General features: G+C 38.9%; 1 protein-coding gene across 4 annotated transcripts in view; it reads right to left on the minus strand.

The window, feature by feature from the left end:
- LOC108177942 (membrane-spanning 4-domains subfamily A member 12) overlaps positions 1–24811 on the minus strand; it is an 84229-nt gene extending 59418 nt beyond the window's left edge. The window contains exons 1-3 of one of the 4 annotated variants that reach the window (XM_051854662.2): positions 24470–24810; positions 23078–23152; positions 1247–1390 (exon numbers count right to left, since the gene is read on the minus strand). In XM_051854662.2, the coding sequence (XP_051710622.1) occupies positions 1247–1390; positions 23078–23146 (213 nt within the window). In that variant the 5' untranslated portion in view covers positions 23147–23152; positions 24470–24810. Of the gene's footprint in view, positions 1–1246; positions 1391–23077; positions 23153–24281; positions 24449–24469 lie in introns of those variants that run through there. The other 3 variants (XM_070064112.1, XM_051854657.2, XM_051854665.2) reach the window with 3 other exon arrangements.
- Between the last annotated feature and the right edge of the window lie 2333 nt (positions 24812–27144).

Raw genomic sequence — 27144 nt, forward strand, 5'->3', positions numbered from 1 at the left:
CAAGCCAATATTTGAAGTGCTCTTGTGTGATTAGGCTTGTCCTCTTGTGTTCCTGCCTTTCACTTTGAGAATAATATGCCTCTAGATACACATAGAGCAAATATAGATCCAACCTGTGTCTTGAAGTCATTCCCCCAGAAATTCCAATCCCTTTTATATTACTGTTTTCATAAATAAAGCTCTATAATCTTCTAATACACCATTCTCTGTTAGAATAAATGTTCCATAAGGATTAATATCTTTGTTTTGTTTGCCAATGTATATTAGACAGCCAGAATAGTACCTAACAGATTGTTGATAATCACTAAATATTGGTTGAGTGCCCAAGCTTCAAATATATTTTGAATATATTCAAATTATTACAATGAGCTTCACTAAGGATTTTGTGGAGGACAATGGCACAACATCCACCACATTATCTTACTTTTATGGCATCCTCCTTTAAAGACAATAGCACATCATATATCATTCTATGAGACCAAATAACATTTAGTTTAGAAATCTATGTCAATTACTTCAGATTCTTCTAGGGCTAGGAGAACAAAAAGATTTACATTTTCTTTCCCTTTACAAGTTCTACATATTCCATTATTTCCTCAGCAATTATATTCTCTTATCTTACTTGCTCCACTGACAAAATGATGCCAGACAGATAACTGAATAGTAACCAACAATTTTCTGTTTCCCCAGAATTCCCCTCATGCATCTTACCTTTGTTCCCTATGCCTAAATAGAATGTGAAAGTAGACCTTTAGCAAAATATTCTTATGTGAAAGACTATTACATTGGTTATATCTATTTCAACTAATTTTAACAGTGAGTTCTTTGAGAATAGGTATAGTACATTTTTAGCATTTTTTTAAGAAAGATTTATTTACAGAGTTTCAGATAGGGAGGAACACACAAACACACACACACACACACACACACACTTTTGCATCTTCTGCTTCACTCCCCAAATAGCCACAAACAGACAAGTCTGGATTAGGCCAAAGCCTGGAGACAAGAATTCCACCCTGGTATCCCACATGGGTGGCAGGGGCCCAAGTACTTCTGCTGCCTTCCCAGGCGTATTAGCCAAAAGTTGGATTGGCAGTGGAACAGCCTAGACTCAAACCAGCACTCCAACATGGCATATTGGTATCACAAGCAGCCATTTATGCAAGTGAACCACGATGTTGGCTCAAAAAGAATCATTAAATAAATAATTAAAGAATACGGAACATGGAGTAGATTTTGTACTCACAATGGCAGCTGACCAAAATGGATATCCTAGTAATGTTGCTATGGGAAAATACGAATTTTGAAATACCATCAATTGTGAGACAAGTAAATACATCCAGATCACTCCTAAGCAGTGAAGACTAAAAGCAGTCATCATTTGTATGGCCTGGAAGAAAAGAATAGCATCATTAATCACTTATTATTCCAGTGTATCATTTGAAAAGAACTTACATCAAGAAAAAGCCAAGGTAGTCAAGGATCTAACGGAATTTGAGGCTTCCCAACATTAAGATTAGACTTTGGGGGCCAGCATTGTGGTGCGATGGGTTAAGTGACTCCTGTGATGCTGGAATCCCGTATGGACACCGGTTTGAAATCTGGCTGCTCCACTTCTGATTCAGTTCCCTGCTAATGTGCCTTTGATAGCAGTAGAAGATAGTTCAAGTACATGGGCCCCACACACCTCTGTGGGAGACCTGGATGAAGCTCCTGGCTTCAGCCTGGCCCAGCCCTGACCATTGTGGCCATATGGAGAGTGAACCAGCAGATGGAAGATGTCTCTCTCTCTCTCTAACTCTACCTTTCAAGTAAATAAAACAAATCATTTTTTAAAAGATTAGATTTTGTTACTATTTCAGAGCAGTTGCAGATATAATGACTCTTCACATATCAAATAAAATTATAACAGAAGCCCATTCATCTGTTTGGTTCCAGAGATCATAAAACATTAATCCTAGAGTCTTGAAAGAATTGATCTCCTTCAAGACCCAGTCCCTCTGTGGTCAACAATCTCTGACCTACTGTTGCAGGTTTTTTGTCTTCCCACTGAATTCTTTAGAAATGCCACAGTTCTTATAACCCTTTGTGTTCCAGTTCTTGTGTTCCAGCTGTTTTCCCTCAGATGGGTTCTTTGTCTTGCAACCATAAAGAATGAGTCATGTGTACAAGGAAGAATGATTGAACCAAAGGAAGTTTATTGAGAGAAGAGAAAGTCATAACATCTGGGAAGGGACTCAGCAGGAATTGCCCACAAAAGGCTGTGTCTAGGGATTTTTTTGTGTGTTTTTAAATGAAGAATTTCATCAAGCTGACCCATATGTAAGCAAATAAGGTTAAAATACATGAGCCAATCAGGGAACTTACATCAGAGTAGCCTATATTGCATAGAAGTTCACAAAAGTGCTCAATGGGCAAGATATTTGGCTATTGTAACAGCATCTGAAGATAACATTGTTTATATTCCTCTTGTCACTCAGTGCTCCTGAAGGGTTACAGAATATATGTTTCATCCATTCAGGATGCCCCCGGAAACCTTTTCAATGCCCCCTTTGAAGAGGTAACCCTAATTGCTGAAGGGGCAATGACTGCTCTGGTTGCTTCATGCCTGTAGGGGATGTTGTTGAGGGACAGCAGTCAGGGTCCTCCAAAAGGCCTAGCCAGGGTCCCTGCACGACCATCTGAAGCTTCACTGATTCTAAAGGAGAGTGTATGAACAGTTTAGAAGGTCTAAGAGGCAACGATTTAGACTTCAAGACTATTAAGAACAAGAGCCACTAAAAGTCATAACCACCTGAGGAGCTGGCTTTTTATAGAGTACCACCTTTCAGAGAAGTTGTCTATCTGGGTGACAATGTCTTCAGCCCTATCCAAGTGCATGACTACCTGCCCATAGGTTAAAGATGACTCCACAGGGTTAGGTCAGGAAAATAGGAAAGAGGGCAATGCAAACAATTATTGGCAAGACTGATGTCTTCTTATCCTAAGGTACCACCCTGCAGCACCCTGCAAGATACGTTTCAGTTTCTCAGAGATAAGTTTCAGTTTCTTGAAACTGGGCTTGGTTTGCCAGAAATCAGGCATTCAGATGGCCCAACCACAAGCGTCAGCACCACCCCCCACTCTAATGGGATTTGATACTCCCATTTCTTGTCTTGGCAAGGCTATAAAAGACCTGTTTTTCTCAGCACAGGCTGCTGTTATTTTGTGCATGGAGAGGCAGACTATTGGCTCTCAACATTAAAACCTTTCCTTTACTCCAGTGTTTGGTGTGTTTTGTGCTGGCCTTTCATGCCAACAATAAGGCAGAATGTAAAGTTTAATGTCAATAATTTGGTACGAGGGTACCAAATGATGATGAGGCTGTTCCCTAAAATGACCCATGGAGTAGTTTACTTATCTCTATGTGGAGGATGTCTTCTCTTGAATAGCAGCTGAGTCCTTCCATGACCTCATGGGAATGATCATCATACTGATTGTTCTTTTCACAAAACTCGGAGGTCCAGGGTTTTACTCTGGGAAGTTGAATCCAGGAGTCCAATCCTGACACCTTTACTATGGTAAGAGTGGAGAGAACCACTGTGTAGCCTCCCCAGACCTCACCTCTTACAAGGAGTCTTTTCAAATTAGAAGAGCTTCTATTGTCTCAGGGAGGGGAGCTTCCTGTGCTGTTGATTTGGCTGCAAGATCTGCCATTTGATGTCCCTTGGCTAGCTCATGTATTCCCTTTTTCTGTCACTTGCAGTGTATTATCACTACTTTTGTGGAAGAAAAAATGAGGACAGTAGCTTATCAATATCCTGGTGACATTTAAGGGGAAATTCACTGGCCACAAGAAAGGATTTCTCATTTCAATTAGCTCTACGAGTATGCTGAACTGAATAGGCATACTTAGGAGTCTGTGTAGATGTTAACCCTCTCATCTCTGCTCAGCTTGAGGACCATTGTCAGAGCTATCAGCTCTGGCAGCCGGGAATTTATACCTGGGGGAAGAGGAGAACTCTCAATGGTCCCTTCTAGGGTGACTGTTGCTCTGGGGGTTCCTTGTTCCAAAGATTGCTTCTATATGCCTTCTCTCATCCTTCTAATCTCAATCTCATCCATTCTCATCTTACACAACATTCAACTTCTACAAAGCTTCTATAACATACTTATTCCTTCATTTCCTCTATCCAAAATTTTTTTCCATCAAAATCCTTTTTATTAACCCTCTATCATAAAAAATACATTTTCATTCTTAAAACTTCCTCCACAGCTTTCTTTCTTACCTACTGGTTCCTTCAGATAAAACCAGGCCCACTTTAATGCTCTCTGCTAGGGAGTTTAGAAGAACCTTACTACTACCTTGTGGTATCTCTTCAGTGGGGGGAAAAACATTGCCCACATATTGTACAACAGTGGTCTGAGGATGGAGAGGTTTCTAGACAAGGCCCATCCAAACAAATGTAGATTTTCATGGCAGTTATAGATCAACCAATCTTTTCTTTGGTTGCCTAAACCTGTGGGTTGATTTGTATCTCAACCAAGGGAAGGCACAGAGTCTGTCCTGGGGGCTATCATGATGGTGATTCCCATTTCAACCAAGATGTTTCTCCCTAGTAGGGGAGCTGGGCTCTCAGCATGATTAAGAAGTCATGTGTAAAATGCAGGTTTCCCCAGTTACAATTAAGGGGCTGAGAGAAATACCTAACCAAAGGTTTTCCTGAGATCTCTCTCATGATTGTCCAAAGGGAGGAGAGGAGGCCCTGGTTGGAGAAGGGCATGAAGAGGTGGCTTCAACACTCAGGAGGAGGTCTATATCCTCTCCTTTTGCCATTAAGAGTACCTGGGGCTCCCAGATGGTAATGGCAGTATCAGAGGGGGATAGGGTAAGAGAGCAAGGGCCCTTTGGCCCTATTGTCCCATTTTTGGGGAGAGATCTGGACCCAGGGACTTTTGCTTTCAGGGACAGTGTATTCACCAATGGATAGGACAAGGTTGTGGAGACCTTTTCTTCATATGAGGGAATTCCTTTTTGAAGTGCCCTGACTGCAGCCATAGCATTTGGGAGCTCCTAGGAATCTCTTGCCCAGTGCAGCTGTTGGCAGTCACCAATGCCACCATATTTTTCTTATCCCTCTTCTCCCAGGCCTTCTTCTGATCCTGATTACAAAAAACCTAAGTAGGTGGAGCCAAGATGGCAGAATAGTGAGGGCGTGCACCGATAGTCAGGGAAAAGATAGTTTAATAAAAGTGGAGTTACTGTAGCCTCAGGAAAAGGCTCAGGAAAAAATTGCAGAGGAAATTCTTCTGGATCTAGTGGATGTGACACGGAGGACCTACGGGGAGAGCAAGGACGCCCATGGCGCGGAGGACAGCCACAGAGTCTGCACACCAGCACTGGAAGGGAGGTGAGACAAAAACCTCGGTAACCTGAGACATTGGCGGGGAAAGGCAGAAAGAGCCTAGAGGGAACGAAAGCCCCACTGGGGAAAGTTCACCAGGCTGACTGGAGGAGAGAAAAAAACTAATAAATAAGGGGAACTGGCATGGACACGAGCCTCTCTCTCCACTCACGTTACAAAGCCGAGCAAGACAAAGAGCAGGTGCCATTTTATGTATGTAAAGCGGTGTCCACCATTAGCCAAGCAGAAAAACCTGACTCTGGTGGGGAGAAATAGCAGGAGGTTAGGACCTAGTGAAAGCATGGGGCTAACGAACTGAGACTGTGAAAATCTGAGGGTGGGCGAGAGAACTCACCGAATACACAAACTCGGTAACCTTGGCAACCTGGTGAGAGACTGTGGAGAAATTTGAGACCATTCCGAGGGCTGCATAAAATCTTTGTGTGGTCCCAGGGGTAGAGCAGTCGAATACCCACAGGGACCAGATTTCATACATCAACTACCCTCAATTCCACTCACCTGTGTGGAATTACTTCCCAACTGAGTCAAAAAAAAAAAAAAAAGAGAGAGAGAGAGAGAGAGCGAGAGCGAGCGAGCAAGTGAGAGAACCATCTGGGTGAGTCACCTTTGGCACACCCTTAACCCTGAAGAACCAAACAGAGCTCTCTGGCCACACCCATCACAGCCTCTAAGGATCCATCAAAAGCAGACAGTCCACTTAATCTAGAGTCATAGTTTAACAAGAAGAAGCACCACCGCAAAGAAACCAAAGAATATCTTCACAATGTCAAACGCAGAAACTGAGGTAACAAGAACAAGGAAGACACTATGATGCCCCCAAATGAAAAAAACACCCCAATTCAAGATTATGAAGATGATGAGATAGAAGAAATGCAAGAAGTGGATCTCAAAAAGATGATAAGAACATTAAGAAGTTCTCAAAAACAAATTCTTGAACTAAAGAAATCCTTAATGGACTAGAAAATCTCTCTTGTGAAAATGAAATATTAAGGAGGAATCAAAATGAAATGAAAGAACTAGTAGAACATGAAACTGTGATAGTGATGAGAAATCATAATGAAATGAAGAATTCAATAGATCAAATGACAAACACATTAGAGAGCCTTAAAAACAGAATGGGTGAACCAGAAGAGATAATATCGGACTTAGAAGACAGAGAACAGGAAAGGATACAGTCAAACCAGAGAAAAGAAGAGGAAATTAGAAATCTAAAAAATATTGTCGGGAATCTACAGGATACTATTAAAAACCCAATATTCGGGTTCCAGGAGTTCCTGAAGGCATGGAGAGGGAGAAAGGATTAGAAGGCCTTTTTAGTGAGATACTAGCAGAGAACTTCCCAGGTTTGGAGAAGGACAGAGACTCCTAGTACAGGAAGCTCATAGAACCCCTAATAAACATGACCAAAAGAGATCCTCACCATGACACATTGTAATCAAACTTACCACAGCAAAACATACAGAAAAGATCCTAAAATGTGCAAGAGAGAAACGTCAGATTACTCACAGAGGATCTCCAATTAGACTCACAGCTGAATTCTCCTTAGAAACCCTACAAGCTAGGAGGGAATGGTGAGATATAGCCCAGGTACTAAGAGAGTCTGCTGGCGCACAGACTCTGCAGCTCGGCTTCCATGCGGTGGGCGTCCTTGCTCTCCCCGTTGGACCTCCGTCTCACATCCACTAGATCCAGAAGAATTTCCTCTGCGATTTTTTCCTGAGCCTTTTCCTGAGGCTACAGTAACTCCACTTTTATTAAGCCCAGAATATTATATCCTGCAAAGTTTTCATTTGTGAATGAAGGTGAAATAAAGACAATTCACAGCAAACAGAAATTGAAAGAATTTGTTGCCACTCATCCAGCCCTGCAAAAGATGCTTAAAGATGTATTACACACAGAAACACAGAAACATGGTCATCAATATGAAAGAAGGTAAAGGAAGGAAACCTCACAGCAAAAGATCACAGGAAATTCAAAACATATATTAGAAAATATCTTTGGCAAATGGCAGGGCAAAGTTACTACTTATCAATAGTCACATTGAACGTTAATGGCCTGAACTGTCCAGTTAAAAGACACCGACTGCATGATTGGGTTAAGGAACAAAACCCATCTATTTGCTGCTTACAAGAAACACATCTTTCCAATAAAGATACATACAGACTGAAAGTGAAAGGTTGGAAAAAGATATACCATGCCAACAGAAATGAAAAAAGAGCGGGTGTTGCCATCTTAATATCAGACAACATAAACTTTTTTTTTTCTTTAAAAAAATTTTATGAAAGTATCATATGATCATTGTAATCAGAAAATATCAAGAGTACACAAGGAGAAATATGAATGATTATAACCCCCACTATTCATTTATTTAATCAGCAAGTATTTTTTCAGACTTCTGTAAATACCAGGCCCCTGTCCAGGCACTAGAGATGAGAAGATGAGCATACACCTTCTCTTTGTTTTTTTTTTTTTTTTTTATCTTTTATTTAATGAATATAAATTTCCAAAGTACGACTCATGTGTCACAATGGCTTCCCCCCCCATACTGTCCCTCCCACCCACAACCCCCCCCTTCCCACTCCCTCTCCCCCTCCATTCACGTCAAGATTCATTTTCTTTTTTTTTTTTATCTTTTATTTAATGAATATAAATTTCCAAAGTACGACTCATGGGTTACAATGGCTTCCCCCCCCATACCGTCCCTCCCACCCACTACCCTCCCCTTTCCCACTCCCTCTCCCCTTCCATTCACATCAAGATTCATTTTCGATTATCTTAATATACAGAAGATCAGCCTAGCATACCTTAAGTAAGTATTTCAACAGTTTGCTCCCACACAGAAACATAAAGTGAAAAATAATAGATGATTTTTTTTAAATGATGAAGAAATCAGATCAGACCTATTGTCATGTTTAATCCCAGTGAGAGTCAAGTTGGGAATTGATAATTTTTTTTTTTTTTTTACAGAAGATCAGTTTAGTGTACATTAAGTAAAGATTTCAACAGTTTGCACCCCCATAGAAACACAAAGTGAAATATACTGTTTGAGTACTTGTTATAGCATTAAGCCTCAGTGTACAGCACGTTAAGGACAGAGATCCTACATGAGGATTAAGTGCACAGTGACTCCTGCCGTTGACTTCACAAATTGACACTCCTGTTTCTGGCATCAGTAATCTCCCTATGCACCAGAGACAACATAAACTTTAACACAAAAACAACACAAAAACTGTTAGGAGAGACAAAGGGGGCACTATATAATGATTAAGGGATCAATTCAACAGAAAGATATAACAATTATCAATGTATATGCACCTAATTACAGGGCACCAGTTTATTGAAAAGATTTGTTAAGGGACTTAAAGGGAGACGTAGACCCCAATACAATAGTACTGGGGGACTTCAATACTCCATTCTCAGAAATAGACAGATCAACAGGACAGAAGATCAACAAGGAAACAGGAGATTTAATCAACACTATAGCCCAAATGGATCTAACAGATATGTACAGAACTTTTCATCCTACACATGAAGAATACACATTCTTCTCAGCAGTACATGGAACCTTCTCTAGGATTGACCACATTCTAGGCCATAAAGCAAGTCTCAGCAAATTCAAAAGAATTAGAATCATATGATGTAGCTTCTCAGAGCACAGGGGAATGATGTTGGAAATTAGCAACACAGGAATCCCTAGAGCATATGCAAATACATGGAGATTGAACAACATGCTCCTGAATGAACAGTGGGTCAAAGAAGAAATCAAAAGAGAAATAAAAAACTTTGTGGAAGTAAATGAGGATAACAGCAAAGCATACTAAAACTTATGGGATACAGCAAAAGCAGTGTTAAGAGGAAAGTTTATATCAATAGGTGTCTACATGAAGAAATTGGAAAGGCACCAAATAGATGAGCTTTCAATTCATCTCAAGGACCTAGAAAATCTGCAGCAAACTGATAGGTCTAAGAGTCAAAGGGATCACACAAACAAGACTAGTGTCTGCTAATACTAGCTGATAGAATCAAAAAGGGAGAGAACGATACAACATGGGAAGCGGGATACACAGCAGACTCATAGAATGGCAGATGTCCTAAATAGCACTCTGGCCTCAGAATCAGCCCTTAAGGCATTCAGATCTGGCTGAAGAGCCCATGAGAGTATTGTAGGCATGGAAAGCCAAGACACTCTGGGAAAAAGAAAAGTAAGAAGACCTAAATGAAAGATCTCTGAGAGTGAGATCCCAGTTGAAAGAACAGGGCCATCAACGAAGGAGGTACCTTTCTCTGAAGGGAGGAGAGAACTTCCACTTTGACTATGACCCTGTTGGAATAAGATCGAAGTCAGCGAACCCTAAAGGCTTCCATAGCCTTGGCAACTCATGACTAGAGCCTAGGGAGATTACTGATGCCATAAACAAGAGTGTCAAATTGTTAAGTCAACAACAGGAGTCACTGTGTACTTACTTCTCATGTGGGATCTGTCCTTAATGTGTTGTCCAATGTGAAGTAATGTTTCTGTGTGGGTGCAAACAGATGCAATCTTTACTTAATATATACTAAATTGATCTTCTGTATATAAAGATGTTTGAAAATGAATCTTGATGTGAATGGAATGGGAGAGGGAGCAGGAGATGGGAGGGGTGCAAGTGGGAGGGAAATTATGGGGAGGAAGCCAATGTAATCCATAAACTGTTTTGGAAATTTATATTTACTAAATAAAAAAAAAACTGTAAAAAAACAAAACCTAAGTAGCAACCTTTGGAGATTATCTGGGGGCAGTTTCAGGTCCCATAGCTAACTTTTGAAGCTTTCTTCTAATATCTGGAGGACATTGGGCAATGAACATATCCTTTAAGATAATTTGCCCTTCCACCAAGTTGGAGACAAGGCAACCTGTTTGATCAAAGGTCCTCTCAGCATGTCTTGGAAAGCAGAGGGATTTCTGTCAGAACTTTGGTCTATCATTGTGAGTTTACAATAATTTAAGGGTTTGGGCCTAATTCTCCTCAAATCCTCCAAAATGCAATACTGGAAATATATTCTTGTTGAGTCCTCTGAAGGGTCCCCCAGATTCCATTTAGGATCCTTGACTGCCTGTAGGGTACTTACTCCTTGGCTTGAGGAGTACTATGTATCATGAACAATTCATATCCCAAATTTCAGTGACATGTAGGACTCCCTGTTTCTCCATCCTGGTGAGGGTATGACTTAATAATTACATTATATCTTCCAGGTAAGCATTTCATTTCATTTTCAAGGTAAGCTTGAAAATCTAAGTCAGATTTTGGAAGGCATCAATGTATTGGTCAGGGCACCTGAAAATCTCCCCAAGTTTCCTTTTATTTGTCTCCAGGTCTTGTAAAAAGAAGAGTACCTGCAGCCAAGTCTTGCTGAATTCACTGGGCTCTGGATGGAAGGACAAGTAAGCCTTTAGTTTTGCTCTCTGGATCCCAGAATTAAGAATATTCCTTGATAAGGTGGACATTAAGACATAGGAGAAGGAGCTGTCTTCATTAGTGGGTAGGCACCCTCTGGTTGGGTTTCCTTCTAGTGAATCAAGGCCTCTGGCTCACTGGAAGTGGGGCCCTTATAATTTACAGCAGCCAATAAAGCCAGATCAAACTTGTACTGGCAAAAAAATAAATAAATGAAAATAGATCTTAGTTAAAAACAAGACTTGGAAGAGGAGAGGGAAGAGGAAGTGGCATAGGAGTGTGGGTGGGAGGTCAGGTACAGTGTGAAGAATTACTATGTTCCTTTTTTTTTTTTTTTACAGGCAGAGTGGACAGTGAGAGAGAGTGACAGAGAGAAAGGTCTTCATTTTGCCATTGGTTCACCCTCCAATGGCCGCCGCGGCCAGCACACTGTGGCCGGTGCACTGCGTTGATCCAAAGCCAGGAGCCAGGTGCTTCTCCTGGTCTCCCATGTGGGTGCAGGGCCCAAGGACTTGGGCCATCCTCCAAAGTTGTAATTATGAAATGTATGGAAATAAAAATTAAAAATGATTTATTTATTTAAAGACAGAGTTACAGAGAGAGGTAGAGACAGGGGGCGGGGAGAGAGAGAGAGGGAGGGAGAGACAGAGAGAGAGGGGGTTTCCATCCCCTGGTTCACTAACCAAATGGCTGCAATGGCCAGATCTGAGCTAATCCAAGGCCAGTAACGAGAAGCTTCTTACAGGTCTCCTACATGGGTGTGGGGGCCCAAGGACTTGAGTCATCTGCTGCTGCTTTCCCAGGAACATTATCAGGGAGCTGTATCTGAAGTAGAGCAGCCAATACTTGAACCAAGACCCATATGGGATGCCTGTGCTTCAGGCTGGGGCTTTCACCTGTTGTGCCACAGTGCCAGCCCCAAAGTTTATGCTTTTTTTTTTTTAACAAAATTTAAGAGTTTTTATAATAGCTTGCTGTAACACATTCCTGATAGCTAAGTTAAATTTTTTTTTAATAATTCTAATATCAGTGTAATCTTGGGGTTCCCATCTATTAATATCTTTTTTCAAGTAAGTCTAGACTTCCCTAATTCTTTTTGGATGAATGATTTTCAATTGTTTCCTGGATATTTGAGTATTAGTTGATGAGACTTAAGCTAGTGCCTGCAGTCAGTAAGATTGTAGTTCAGGAAGCTTGATGCCCCAGTTTTCCATGGAAATATCAAGCAAGAAACAAAAGGCAAAATAGCTTTTGGAGAGCTCGGTATTCCTTCAGATTAAAAACTCACAACAAACTAGGAATAGAAAGAAATTCCCTCAACATAAGACAGGCCATGTATGAAAAGCCCACAGTTAACTATGTATTCAATGGTGAAAGACTAATGGCAATATAGTCCTGGAGTCTTAGTGAGACAAATTAGGCAAAAAATAATAAAGGACAATTCAAATTAGAAAAAAATAAGTAATTTCTGTTCACATATGATATAATTTTATATGAACAGAAACCTAAAGACTCTTTTAAAGTAGTAGAATCTATAAATTAACTGAAAAGTTTCAGATACAAAGTCAGCAAGCAAAAAATCAGTTTTTTCTTATAGCCATTAAATAGATAGGTCTTGCTTTTTTAATCCCTTCAGCCAGTTTCTTTTAATTGGAGAATTTAGGCAACTTACATTTAAGGTTATTATTGATAAGTAATGCTTGGTCCTTCCATTTTTTCCATAACTTATTCCTACTATTAGTTCTGGATTTCCTTTGTAGTTATAGCAGGAGATTTTCTGCCTTCACATTCTTTCATGATGCTATCTGTCTCTGCTTCTGTGTGTAGCACATCCTTAAGTATCCTTTGTAAGGCTATATGAGTGGTGACAAATTCTTTTAATTTCCATTTATTTTGGAAGGTCTTTATTTCACCTCCATTTATAAATGAAAACTTTGCTGAGTATAGTATTCTGGGTTGATAGTTTTTTTTTTCCTTTAGGACTTGAACTATTTCTCTCCATTTGCTCCTATCCTGTAGCATTTCTGATGAGAAATCAGTCATCAATCTAATTGGATATCCTTTGAAGGTAACTTGGTGTTCATCTCATGTACATTTTAGGACCTTTTCTTTGTGTTTTACTTTTGAAAGTACTACTATAATGTGTCATGGTGAAGATCTTTTCTGATCATGTCTATTAGGAGTTCTGTGTGCTTCCTCTACTTGGTTGTCCCTATCTTTCTCCAAACTAGGGATGCTTCTGTTTTTTAACTAAATAGGTCTTCTAATCTATTCTCTCTTTACATGCCTTCTGGAGCTCCTAAGATATGTTTGGTCATTTGATAGTATCACATAAATCTCAAACACTATATTTGGTTTTTCTAATTTTTCTTCTTTTTTGTGTGACTGCGATATTTCCAAGGGTTTGTCTTCAAGGTCAGATATTTCTTCCTCTGCCTAACAGTGTATTGTTAAGGTTTTTCACAACATTTTTTATTTGACATATTGAATTCTTCATTTCCAATATTTTAGTTTGATTTCTCTTCAACATATCTATCTCCTGGAAGAATGTCTAATTCATGTCACTTATGAATTTCTTTAACTCACACCTCACCAACAAAGAAACACACAGACTGAAACTGAAAGGATAGAAAAAGATATTCCAAACTAATCAAAAGCAAAAACAAACATATAGCCATCCTGATATTAGACTAAATAGACTAATAAAGCAAAAACCATCAAAAGAGACAAAGAAGGGCATTATATAATGATTAAGGGATCGACCCAACAGGAAGATGTTACTATAGTAAATGTATATGTACCCAGTGCTAGGGAGCCTGCCTATTTAAAACTAGTGCTAATGCAGCTAAAGTGAGAAATGGGCTCTAATACTATCATAATGGGGACTTCAACATCCCACTTTAATCAATGGGCAGATCAAATTAGACAGACAATCAACAAAGAAACAACAGAGCTAATCTACACTATGGAACAAATGGACTTAACTGATACCTGCAGAACGTTTCATCCCATAATTGAAGAATACATATTCTTCTCATCAGTGCATGGGACTTTCTCTAGGACAGACTATATGCCAGACTATAAAGCCAATCTCAACAAATTCAAAAATCTGAAATAATAGCATGTATCTTTTCTGACTACAATGTAGTGAAGTTGAAAATTACAACTCAAGAAACTCTAGAAAATATGCAAACATGTGGAGACTGAACAACACACTCCCAAATGAACAGTGGGTCATAGAGAAAAAATCAAAAGGGAAATTAAAAAATTCATGTAAATGAATGAAAATTATAATACCACATATCAAAATGTATGGGGTACAGTAAAAGCTGTGTTAAGAGGAAAGTTTATAGCAATTAGTGCCTACATTAATAAATTGAAAAGTCATCAAATAAATTATATAACATGCATCTCAAGGATCTAGAAAAACAAGAACAAACTAAACCCCAAATTTGTAGGTGGAAAGAAATAATTAAAATTAAGAAGAAATAAGAAAATTAGAACAAAAAATAAAAATGATCAGTGAAATGAAGAGCTGGTTTTCTGAAAAACAACAACAACAACAACAAATTTGATGCACCACTAGCCAACTAATGAAAAAAAGGAGGAGGCCCAAATTAACAGAATCAGCTATGAAAAAGGAGATGTTATAATAGATACCGCAGAAATAAAAAGAATCATCAGAAATTACTACAAACAGCTGTATGCCAATAAGTTAGAGAATCTAGAAGAAATGGAGATTTTTGGACACATACAATTAACCAAAATTGAGTCATGAAGAGATAGGAAACCTCAACAGACCAATAACCAAGATGGAGATTGAATCAGTATTAAAGATCCTCCCAAAAAAGAAAAGCCCAGGACTAGAGGGCTTCACAGCTGAATTCTAAAAAATTTTTATGGAAGAACTAGTCTCAATTTGTCTCAAACTATTCAAAACAATTACAAAGGAGGGAATCCTCCCACACTCCTTCTGTGAGGCCAGCTTCTACCGAATTCCAAAACCAAAAAAAGATACAACAAAGAAAGAGAACTATTGACCAATATCCTGATGAACCCAGATACAAAAATCTTCATCAAAATACTTGCTAATCAAATCCAACAACACATCAGAAAGTTCATTCACTCAAAGTGGGATTTATCTCTGGTATGCAGGGATGGTTCAACATGTGTAAATCAATAAATGTGATACATCACATTAACAAACTGAAGAATAAAAAATCATATGATTACCTCAATAAATGCAGAAAAAACATCTGACAAAATACAACATCCTTTCATGATATAAACCTTAAGCAAATGTGGTCTAGAAGGAACATTCTTCAACACAATCAAGGCAATATATGACAACCCCACAGCCCGCATTACATTTAATGGGGGAAAAGTTAGAAACATTTCCACTAAGATCTGCAACAAGACAAGGATGTCTGCTCTCACCATTATTATCAATATAGTTCTGGAAGTTTTAGCCAGAGCCATTAAAAAAAAAGTCAAAGGGATACAAAATGGAAAGGAGGAAGTAAAATTATCTCTGCAGTTGATATGATCCTTTATACAGAGGAACCAAAAAACTCCACTGAGAGATTACTGAAACTCCTAAGACAGCTTGTTGTATGGAACAAAGCTTCTGCCAAAGCATTCTCACTCCTCCTGGCCACAGGGTGTGGCCGCAGGAGCTGATTGGTGATAAGGAACTCTTTAGAGATAGTAAACTACATGGTATAAAGAAGAGCATTGACTTCTCATGGGATCCTCGGCTCCCTCGAGGACATGCTGCTTCCTTCCCAGGCTTGCTTAACCAGGAAACCAAGTCACAAGGTGCCCCAACAATGTCTTCACAATCATGTTCTGAAGATTACCAAGCAATGCTACAAATGATGTCGCGGCATGCACACGCACTGCAAAAATGGCTGACGTAATCCTTGTCAATCCAAGAAGCATGCTGGGGCAAAGCAGAAAGCACTCCAGCATCACTCTTCAGGGAATTCAGGGTCCTGTCTCTCCTTTCACTAGCAACACACTCCCACCAGGTTGTAAAGTCTCAGGATATAAAGTCAATATGCAAAAATCTATTGCCTTTGTATACCCAAATAATGCCATGGCTGAGAAAGAACTTATAATATCAGCCTCATTCACATTAACTATACAAAATTTAATGTACCTTGGGATAAATTTAACCAATGATATGAAAGGTTTCTATAGTGAAAATTATAAAACATTAAAGAAAGAAATAAAAAACACAAAAATAATAAAAATCTTCCATGTTCATAAACAGGAAGAATTAATATCATTAAAATGTCTGTGTTACATGGAACAAATTACAGATTCAACATAATCCCAATTAAAATACCAAATATGTTCTTCTCAGATATGGAAAAAACAAAACAACTCTAAAATTCATATGGAATCACACAAATCTTGAATAGCTAAACTAACCCTAAACAATAAAAATAAATCTGAAGGCATCACAATACCTGATTTTAAGACATATTACACGGCATTTACAATCAAAACAGTTTGGTATTCACACAAGAATAAACATGTTGATCAATGGAACGTATTAGAGACCCAAAAAATTAATCCACACATCAATAACAAACCAATGTTTGAATGCTTTTCCCTGGAGAATGAATAATCAAATACCTTGGAATATACTTAACCAAGGACATTAAGGATCTCTACGATGAAAATTACAAATCCTTAAAGAAAGAAATAGAAGAGGATACCAAAAAATGGAAAAATCCTCCATACTCATGGATTGGAAGAATCAGTATCATCAAAATGTCCATTCTCCAAAAAGCAATTTATAGATTCAATGCAATACCAATCAAGATACCAAAGACCTTCTCAGATCTAGAAAAAATGATGCTGAAATTCATATGGAGGCACAGGAGACCTCGAATAGCTAAAGCAATCTTGTACAACAAAAACAAAGCCGGAGGCAACACAATACCAGATTTCAGGTCATACTACAGGGCAGTTGTTATCAAAACAGCATGGTACTGGTACAGAAACAGATAGATAGACCAACGGAACAGAATAGAAACACCAGAAATCAATCCAAACATCTATAGCCAACTTATATTTGATCACAGATCCAAATCCAATCCCTGGAGTAAGGACAGTCTATTCAATAAATGGTGCTGGGAAAATTGGATTTCCATGTGCAGAATCATGAAGCAAGACCCCTACCTTTCACCTTACACAAAAATTCACTCAACATGGGTTAAAGACTTAAATCTATGACCCAACACCATCAAATTACTAGAGAGCATTGGAGATACCATGCAAGATATAGGTACTGGCAAAGACTTCTTGGAAAATACCCCAGGAGCACAGGCAGTCAAAGCCAAAATTAACATTTGGGATGGCATCAAATTGACAAGTTTCTGCACTTCAAAAGAAACAGGCCAGTGCTGCGGCTCACTAGGCTAATCCTCCACCTAGTGGTGCCGGCACAGGCACACCGGGTTCTAGTCCTGGTCGGGGCTCCGGATTCTGTCCCAGTTGCTCCTCTTCCAGTCCAGCTCTTTGCTGTGGCCAGGGAGTGCAGTGGAGGATGGTCCAAGTGCTTGGGCCCTGCACCCCATGTGAGACCAGGAGAAGCACCTGGCTCCTGCCTTTGGATCAGCGTGGTGCGCCGGTTGCAGTGCGCCGGCCACAGCGGCCATTGGAGGGCGAACCAATGCCAAAAGACCTTTCTCTCTGTCTCTCTCTCTCTCTCTCACTGTCCACTCTGTCTGTCAAAAAAAAAGAAACAGTCAGGAGAGTGAAGAGGCAACCGACAGAATGGGAAAAAAATATTTGCAAACTATGCAACAGATAAAGGGTTGATAACCAGAATCTACAATGAGATGAAGAAACTCCACATCAAAACAAACAACCCACTTAAGAGATGGGCCAAGGACCTCAATAGACATTTTTCAAAAGAGGAAATCCAAATGGCCAATAGACACATGAAAAAATGTTCAAGATCACTAGCAATCAGGGAAATGCAAATCCAAACCACAATGAGGTTTCACCTCACCCCGGTTAGAATGGCTCACATTCAGAAATCTACCAACAATAGATGCTGGAGAGGATGTGGGGGAAAAGGGACACTAACCCACTGTTGGTGGGAATGCAAACTGGTTAAGCCACTATGGAAGACATTTTGAAGATTCCTCAGAAACCTGAATATAACCCTACCATTCAACCCAGCCATCCCACTCCTTGGAATTTACCCAAAGGAAATGAAATTGGCAAACAAAAAAGCTGTCTGCACCTTAATGTTTATTGCAGCTCAATTCACAATAGCTAAGACCTGGAACCAAACCAAATGCCCATTAACAGTAGACTGGATAAAGAAATTATGGGACATGTACTCTATCGAATACTATACAACAGTCAAAAACAATGAAACCTGGTCATTTGCAACAAGATGGAGGAGTCTGGAAAACATCAGGCTGAGTGAACTAAGCCAGTCCCAAAGGGACAAATATATGGTCTCCCTGATCGACGACAACTAACTGAGCACCAAAGGGGAAACCTGTTGAAGTGAAATTGACACTATGAGAAACAGTAACTTGATCAGCTCTTGTCCTGACGGTTGATGTACAATGTAATACTTTATCCATGTTAGTATTTTTTTTTGTTCTAGTACTATTGGTTGAACTCTGTGAATAACCTACAATTATTCTTAGGTATTTAAATTTTAACTGAAAAGTGATCCCTGTTAGGAATCTGGAAAGCATTATGCTGAGTGAAATAAGCCAGTCCCAAAGGGACAAATATCATATGTTCTTCCTGATCAGTGACAACTAACTGAGCACCAAAAAGGAAACCTGTTAAAGTAAAATGAACACTATGAGAAACGGTGACTTGATCAGCCCTTGCTCTGACTGTTGATGAGCAACTTAATATGTTATCCCTCTTAGTATTTTTTATGTTTGTTCTACTTAATACTTTAGGTTGAATACTCTAATCAATACACAGTTATTCTTAAGTGTTGAAACTTAACTGAAAAGTGATTGCTGGTAAATCTAAGAGTGGGAATAAGAGAGAGAAGAGATGTGAAATTTGGGACATGCTCAAGCTGACTTGCCCCAAACGGTGCAGTTAGAAACATACCAAGGGATTCCAATACAATCCCATCAAGATTGCATGTACCAATGCCATCTCACTAGTCCCAGTGATCAATTTCTGTTCACAATTGATCATATTGATCATAATGATAGGACTATGAGCCAAAGGGATCACATAAACAAGAATAGTGTGTGCAAATAGTAACTGATAGAATAAAAAAAGGGAGAGAATGATCCAACATGGGAAGCGAGATACACAGCAGACTCATAGAATGGAAGATGTCCTAAACAGCACTCTGGCTTCAGAATCAGCCCTTAAGGCATTTGGACCCCGCTGAAAAGCCCATGAGAGTATTTCAGGCATGGAAAGCCAAGACACTCTGGCAAAAAAAAAAAAAAATGACCTAAATGAAAGATCTCCGTGAGTGAGATCCCAGTGGAAAGAACAGGTCTTCAAAGAAGGAGGTACCTTTCTCTGAAGGGAGGAGAGAACCTCCACTTTGACTATGACCTTGCCTAAATATGATCAGAGTCGGTGAACTCAAAAGGCTTTCATAGCCTTGGCAACTCATGACAAAAGCCTAGGGTGATTACTGATGCCATAAACAAGAGTGTCAATTTGTTAAGTCAACAACAGGAGTCACTGTGCACTTACTCCTCATGTAGGATCTCTGTCCTTAATGTGCTGTACATTGAGATTTAATGCTATAACTAGTACTCAAACAGTATTTTTCACTCGGTGTTTCTATGTGGGTGCAAACTTGAAAGCTTTACTTAATATATGCTAAACTGATCTTCTGTTTATAAAGAGAATTGAAAATGAATCTTGATGTGAATGGAAGGGGAGAGGGACTGGGAAAGGGGAGGGTTGTGGATGGGAGGGAAGGTATGGGGGGGGAAGCCATTGTACTCCATAAGCTGTACTTTGGAAATTTATATTCATTAAATAAAAGTTTTAAAAAAATGAATAATATCTTCAACAAATGGTGTTGGAACAATTGGATCTCTGGATGCAGAAGCATGAAACAAGAACCCTAGCCTACACTCTATACAAAAATCAATAAACAATAGATCAGGGATCTAAATATTAGACTAGAAACCATAAAATTTTGGAGGAAAATGTAGAGGAAATAATGAAGACAATGGCATAGGCAAAGACTTATTGGATAAGATGTCAGCAGCACAAGCAATATAGGTAAAAACAGACAAATGGGATTACATCAATCTTGGACTCTTCTGCACAGCAAAGGAAAAAAATTTTAAAATACCTATGGAATCTTGAGGGCGAGAGTGGAAAAATATTTTGCAAATCATTTATCTGATAAGGGGATACATATAACATGTATAAAGAATCCCTATTACTCAACAACAAAAATAAACCAATTAATTACCAAGTGAATAAAAGACCTGAACAGACATTTCCTTAATAGACAAAGATACACAGCTGGCTGATAAACAGCTAAAAATATTAAACTTCACTAATCATTGGGGAAACATAAATCAAAACCACAATGAGATATGACTATATAGCCATAGGATGACTACTATCATATAAGCAGATCAAACAAATCTTGAGAGGATGTGGAGAAATCAGACCCCTTGTTCATTGTTCATTGGAATATAAAGTTGTCTGCTGTCATGAAAGTAGTTGGACAGTGTCTCAAAATTTAAACATAGAACTACTATACTCATATGACCCAATAACATTCACACCACACATACATGGGAAGCAGAGACTCAAAGAGATACTTGCCTATTCACATTCATAGCAGCATTATTTGCAATAGCCAAAAGGTAGAAGTAACCCAAGTAACCACTGATAGATGAATGGATAAGCAAAATGTGCTATATATACACATTGAAATATTATTTGGTTTTAAAAAGGGAGAAAATTCTGACACATAAAACTACATGGATGAATTTTGACATTATGCTAAGTGAAATAATTTAGTCACAAATAACAACTGGTCTATGATTCTTATTGAGGAACCTAGAGAAATAAAATTCATAGATACAGAGAGTAAAATGATTGTTGCTAAGGGCTATGGAGTAGCAATATGAGAAGTTCTTGTTTAATAGGCACAAGGTTTCAGGTTTACAAGGGGAAAGAAGTTCTGTGGATGGATGGTGGTAATGGTAGCACAACAATGTAGATGGACTCAATGCCACTGAACTGTATACTTTAAAATGGTTTTGATGATCAATTTTATGTGTGTTTTACCAAAAATTTAAAATGACATTATTTAAATACACTATTTAGTCTAATAGTCTCTAATACTGTAGGGGCAAAGGCATAGAGGCATAGCATTGTTACTTCTAGGTGGGAGTCAACAGTTAGATTCCCTATTTACCTGCAGTTGATGTTTGGTGGGGAATATTGCTGGGTGGGGGATGGAAGCTCAGGATCCCTGAAGAATGGGAGGATACCTTGTTATAGCCAAGTAAAGGTAGAGGTTTAGGTTCCTGCATGGACTTTGCTTACGGAGGTGGGGGTGGGACAATAGCATTTCTAAATTGTATTTATCTAGAGTATATCAGTTACTGTTTTTTTTTTTTTTTTTTTTTTTTGACAGGCAGAGTGGACAGTGAGAGAGAGAGAGACAGAGAGAAAGGTCTTCCTTTTCTGTTGGTTCACCCCCCCAATGGCCGCTGCGGCCAGCGCTCCACGCTGATCCAAAGCCAGGAGCTAGGTGCTTCCTCCTGGTCTCCCATGTGGGTGCAGGGCCCAAGCACTTGGGCCATCCACCACTGCACTCCCGGGCCACAGCAGAGAGCTGGACTGGAAGAGGAACAACCAGGACAGAATCTCGCGTCCTGACTGGAACTAGAACCCGGGGTGCTGGCGCCGCAGGCAGAGGATTAGCCAATTGAGCTGCGGCACTGGCCACTGTCTGTTTTAAACCTTGCCAGGCTGCCTTTTTTCCTAGGTCTTGTTGGAGAAAATAAGTTTTACTTGGGGCTTTTTTTTCCTTTATAGTGTTTTGGGATTGCTGGGTTCTTGAGCACCAAGTTTGAGACTCACACAGTAAATAAAAACCCAGGAAACTCACTACATTTCATTCTTTGGGTTCCACATTCCCAGCACTTCTTTATTTTTACTTTCCACAGTCTTTTTTTTCTTGTATGATTACTTTCTTTTAATCAATTCTCATGTTATGTGGTATTAAATCAAAGAGAATCGATTCAATGTAGTTCATAGACACATTTCTAAGAAGATAATGATCCTTGCCCAGAGTTTAGCTTTAATTAGTGCTAGGGATAGGGAGAAGTATATTTATTCATCTTGTCCAGGTGGAGTTTTATTGTATGATGCTCAAACCCAGTATCAATTTGCATAATATTAGATATCATTAGGAGGACAGTCATGGTGGCTGATAATATATCTACTTACTCTCAGACATTATTCGTCCCCAGTACCCCAACCAGATAGGTGAATAAAGGTCTTAGGAATTCAGATCTTTAATATTATAACATTGAGAATTAGGAGAGGATTTACTGGGTTCATTGTTTGATTTATGTAAGTCTCTTATTACAATCATGGCAGATGATTAGGTAAATATTAAATAAGTTAGAGAAATAATTCACCTGAAATGTTGAGAATTTTCCTTAACTGAGCTTTGATCCTGCTGGTGTGGCTCCTAATAATCTGGCAACATCACCCAACAATATGGGAGCATAATGCAACAAAATGAGTGGAAACCTGCATATTTGATGGGGTTGGCTGATAAAACAGGCATGTCTGAGAAATGGTGTTGAAAGCATAGTCCTGTCTTGATCACTGTCCACAAAGCTCTATGTTCTACAACTTCTTCTGAATGTAGCTCCCACAATCTCTCTCATTTAGGATCATGTTATCAGCTTACATTGAAATAATTTATAGATGTCAAAGATATTTTTCTGTTTGTTTCCTGACTCAGAGGATATTTTCTGAGATTATGAGTAGGCTGTGATGGTGCTGGGTCATTTAAGTGGGGCTGAGAAATTCATAATTTCTAATTATGATACACAGTTTATGTGCATATAGAAACTGCAGATGATACATAACCATTTCAGAGCATTTGATTGATTCTCTTCCATATGGGGAGTTCACAATAGAGGTGTTCATAATAGAGCATCCTCCCTTTCATATTTAGCAACTTCAACATTATTCATTCAAGCAGCATGTAGTTCTTACCCCCAACATTCTTGTTTCCTCCTTAAGCAACACCACAGAGCTTTGGTTTTGGCTTCTGCCTCGTGGCATTTCTCACTATAATATTATAGAGAAATAAGATGATAAATGTATTTCTTTTGTGTAGGAAAATATAGAAGTAAATCAGTATTATTTTCTTGGATAGATACTTAAACTTGAGAGGCAAATATAATCCTGCAGCTACCCATTTTCCACTACTTTATAGTCCCCTAAAAGATGTTTTTGCATGAAGCTGCTGATATTATTTTGACAAATCCAATAGTTACCATCAGATAGTTTTGTTTGTTTACTATTCTTAAATTATTCAGAAGTTAATGGCATATGGTAGCTATCCCAATTACATCAGTCCCTCTAGAAATTACCCATATCCCCACATTCATAGAATCAGAAAAACTGGACTGTTGACATAGTTTATTTTCTTCATCATTGTATTATTTTCCCAAATTAAAGTCTGGTTCAGGGGTGCCTGACTGGAAGGACACCTTGTCACCTGTCTACATCAGCTGAAGGGAAGATTGGAAAACAAAGTGTTATACATTATCCTTTAGAAAGGGAGACTTTACAAGGTAGTGGCCAAATAGGAAGGGTGTCCAATAGGTAAGAAAATTACAAGTTACAGCTAGTTATTAAAATTGTGACCACCTTTTTTTATCTGTATAATTTTACAATAATCTTCTACACTTAATATTCACGAGAATTACTGCTTGATCCCAGCTGATTGTGAAAGGTGAGCAGCTAAACTCAAGCTAGGATCATGGTCTACTCTTTCCAAGACCTTCAGGACTTGTCTCTTGATGAGACATAAAAACTTAGGAGCTATGGCACTGTCATGCTGTACCCTAAGGGACAGAGTTGCAGAGAAAGGATCTTTTGTGCTTGAGAATATAGGGGATATTCAGAGACCAGCATAGACGAAGAAGGGGAACCTCCAAGTTTCTGAAGGCTTTCAATTTTTTAGGTAGAAGTTCTTTTGGAAATCTGGCTGATTCCTTACACTTACATCATATAAATATACCTGCTCGTTAACACGAAATATGTCAATGTTGCTAAAACTTATAAGGGATAATTTATGTCTCTTGAAACAATTTTGTTTAAACCTCCTTTATTTAATCTTTCTCACATGGTTTTGATCATCTATTTTTCCAGTCTCCAATGTCTGATGGCTCTTTTTTCTTCAATTTCTTACCTCAGACTGTATTTGAAGTCATTTATGTTCTTGTTTACAAACTTTCCATCTATGAACTTCCTTCCATTAATGTAAAACCGTGGACTTTTAAGGCCTAAGGGAGTCTTGAAACCATCCACTTCATCATAAAACTGAGAAAATAATAGAAAGGTATAGTGGAAAGAATCAAACTTGAGATCAGATCTTACCAGTTACTTTATGATCTAGTCCATAACACTGACTCTCTCAAAGCTTCTTTTCTTGGCAGCAAAAAAGAGATTGTACTGGGGAACAAACAAGAGAAACCGGTACAGAATTGAAACTCAACAGGAAGTAGTGTTGGCACAGGGCCATGGATCCCTACTCCGACTTGATCACCGGGCCAGAGAGCAGTGATCCTGTAGGTGACGCCCTTAGGTCCAGTGCCTGTGTCCAGGGAGGCAACAATTTCCTGGTGGGCGCCGCTTCCTTGATGGTGACTTTCATTCCCCCTCCACGGTTCCAACGCCCGCGGTTGTAGCCAACAGCACGGGCTACAGAGGGCGCTGCACGAGGAGACCCGCGCGCAGACACTAGCGCAGTGGGGTGGGTCTTCGAACTTCTGCTGAGCCTGTTAGCTCTCTAGAAATGGTAGGGGATAATGTTGAAGTAAGGGAGGGAGAGGTTTGGGCCACAGGGGAGAGAGGTAACACAAGCAAACGCTTTCCTGCCTAACTGCAGGCTAATGTCCTGGCTGCTGCTTTAGACTTCTGCATCAAGTAAACACCCTCTTCACTTTCCCACGAGGTTGGTATCAGCAAAAATCTCTCTACCGTCAAGAGGAAAGAGCACTGGTCAACAAACCAGGGCCCTAATGCTCTTTTACTCCCTGGATGCATGTCTGGGTAAAATATTGGTCTTCCCTGTTAGATTGCTTTTCTGTACAATTGAGACAATATATATTCTGTGTACTTCCTAAGTTAACACAGTAACTACCCTTGAAAGCTACAACTGGGTCATATTCATACAAATTTAAAATCTAATGCTATAATCAGGACTCAGCAACTGATAGAGTTGAAGGTCATCTCCATGAGGCCAGGGACCATGTAGAATTTTTAAAATCATTTAAAACTGAGTGAAAGGGTGCTGAGTCTGGCACAGTAATGAATAAATGAATCAAAGGTCATCTATTCAAACTTCTTCAGTTTATATTGAGTTCCAATTTGCAAGTGATTCGCATTGATGGCTAACTAAAGGAATGATTTTAAGACCCACAGTATCCAATGCAATACCTAGTAGCCAGCCACATGTGACTTCTGAGCATGTTAAGTGTAGTTAGTCTGAATTGACATGTAGATTTTTTTTTTTTTAGAATTTATTTATTTGAAAGGCAGAGAGACAGAGAAAGAGGGAGAGACAAATTTTTCCATTGCTGGTTCACTCCCTAAATGGCCACAGTAGTCAGGTCTGGGCAGACTGAAGGCAGGAGCCAGGGACTCCAGCTGGATCTCCTACATGGGTGGCAGGGGCTTCCAAGTACTGAGGCCATTTATTGCTGCCCTCCCAGACTCATTAGTAGAGCGCTGGGTTGGAAGTGACATAGCTGGGACTCAAACCAGCACTCTGACGTGAGATGTCAACATCACCAGCAGTGGCTTAACCCATCACATCACAATGCGGGTCTGGACATGTGTTTTGAGTGACAAAACATACCAAATTTTGAAGACTTGATATGACAAAAAAAGAATGTAAAATATCTAATAATTTTCATCTTCAGTGTTTAGGTTTTATACATTTAGGTTTTATATTTTTTGGTTTTACATGTTTTAGTATATTAGGTTAATAAGATAAAAAGTTCATTTGTTTCTATTTTCTTAATGTGGTTACTAGGAAAACATAAATTCCATACATGATTCATATTATATTTCATTGTACAGTGCTCTTCTACACCTTTCACTATCTTATAAACTTCTTCCTTCTTTCAAGTGTTCACATCTTAATATTCTTTTTCTACATTTACAATACAATCCTAACAATTTAACAAAGCCAAGAAGGCACTAAATGAGTTTTGGGGTGCCTTTCAAACTTCAACTTTAATCATTTTTTTTGTTTGTTTTTAAGTCATCTTCATTTTTGATCAGTGAGTTCTAGAGCCATTCCGTCTTCCAAATAACAAAGCCCTGTCTTAGTTCAGGATGTTGTTCTTTTCTCTGCCTGAAGCACTTGTGTTCTGACTCAAAATTCTGTCTCTACTTCTTTTTCATTTTTAGTCTGAATGTCAACTTTGTAGAAAGGCATTTATTTCCTATCAAAAATAGTGACAACTATCTATCCCACCCCTTAGGCTCTTACCACCTGCTTATTTCCTATAAAACATTTTCTATTATGTATTTCCTAAATTTCTTTTAATAATTTTAAATTTATGCATCATCTATATCTTCTATTTCCATTAGAGTAGGAATATCATCCATCATGTTTACACCCAGGGCCTGAACAAGGGTAGATGCCCAGATATATGATAACTGAATACAAGGAACAAAGATTGATTATATATTATATATATGAATATGTATTTGATAAATATATTTTTATCAAAATAGTAGCAATGTGATTGAGTAGTATTGAAAGTTTAAGAGTTGTAAATTACAGTAACTGGAAACAAATGATTAAGTTAATATACGTAATTGTGAAAACAGCTTGTTATTTTCACCACCATCTGTCTCTTTTTTCAACATTTGACTCTCTTTAGTTCTCTGTATATCTTTAGGCCACTTTTGTTAATAGACTCCTTTACATGGCCTTATATTTTGTTATTAAATGATATTCTTCTCTAACGTCCCTTCTATTTCCACTCTCTTCAGAAGTCACAATTAGACTCTTGGACTAAACAATTTAATTTATAAAC

This window comes from Oryctolagus cuniculus, chromosome 1, assembly GCF_964237555.1.
Source record: "Oryctolagus cuniculus chromosome 1, mOryCun1.1, whole genome shotgun sequence".
NCBI lineage: Eukaryota > Metazoa > Chordata > Mammalia > Lagomorpha > Leporidae > Oryctolagus > Oryctolagus cuniculus.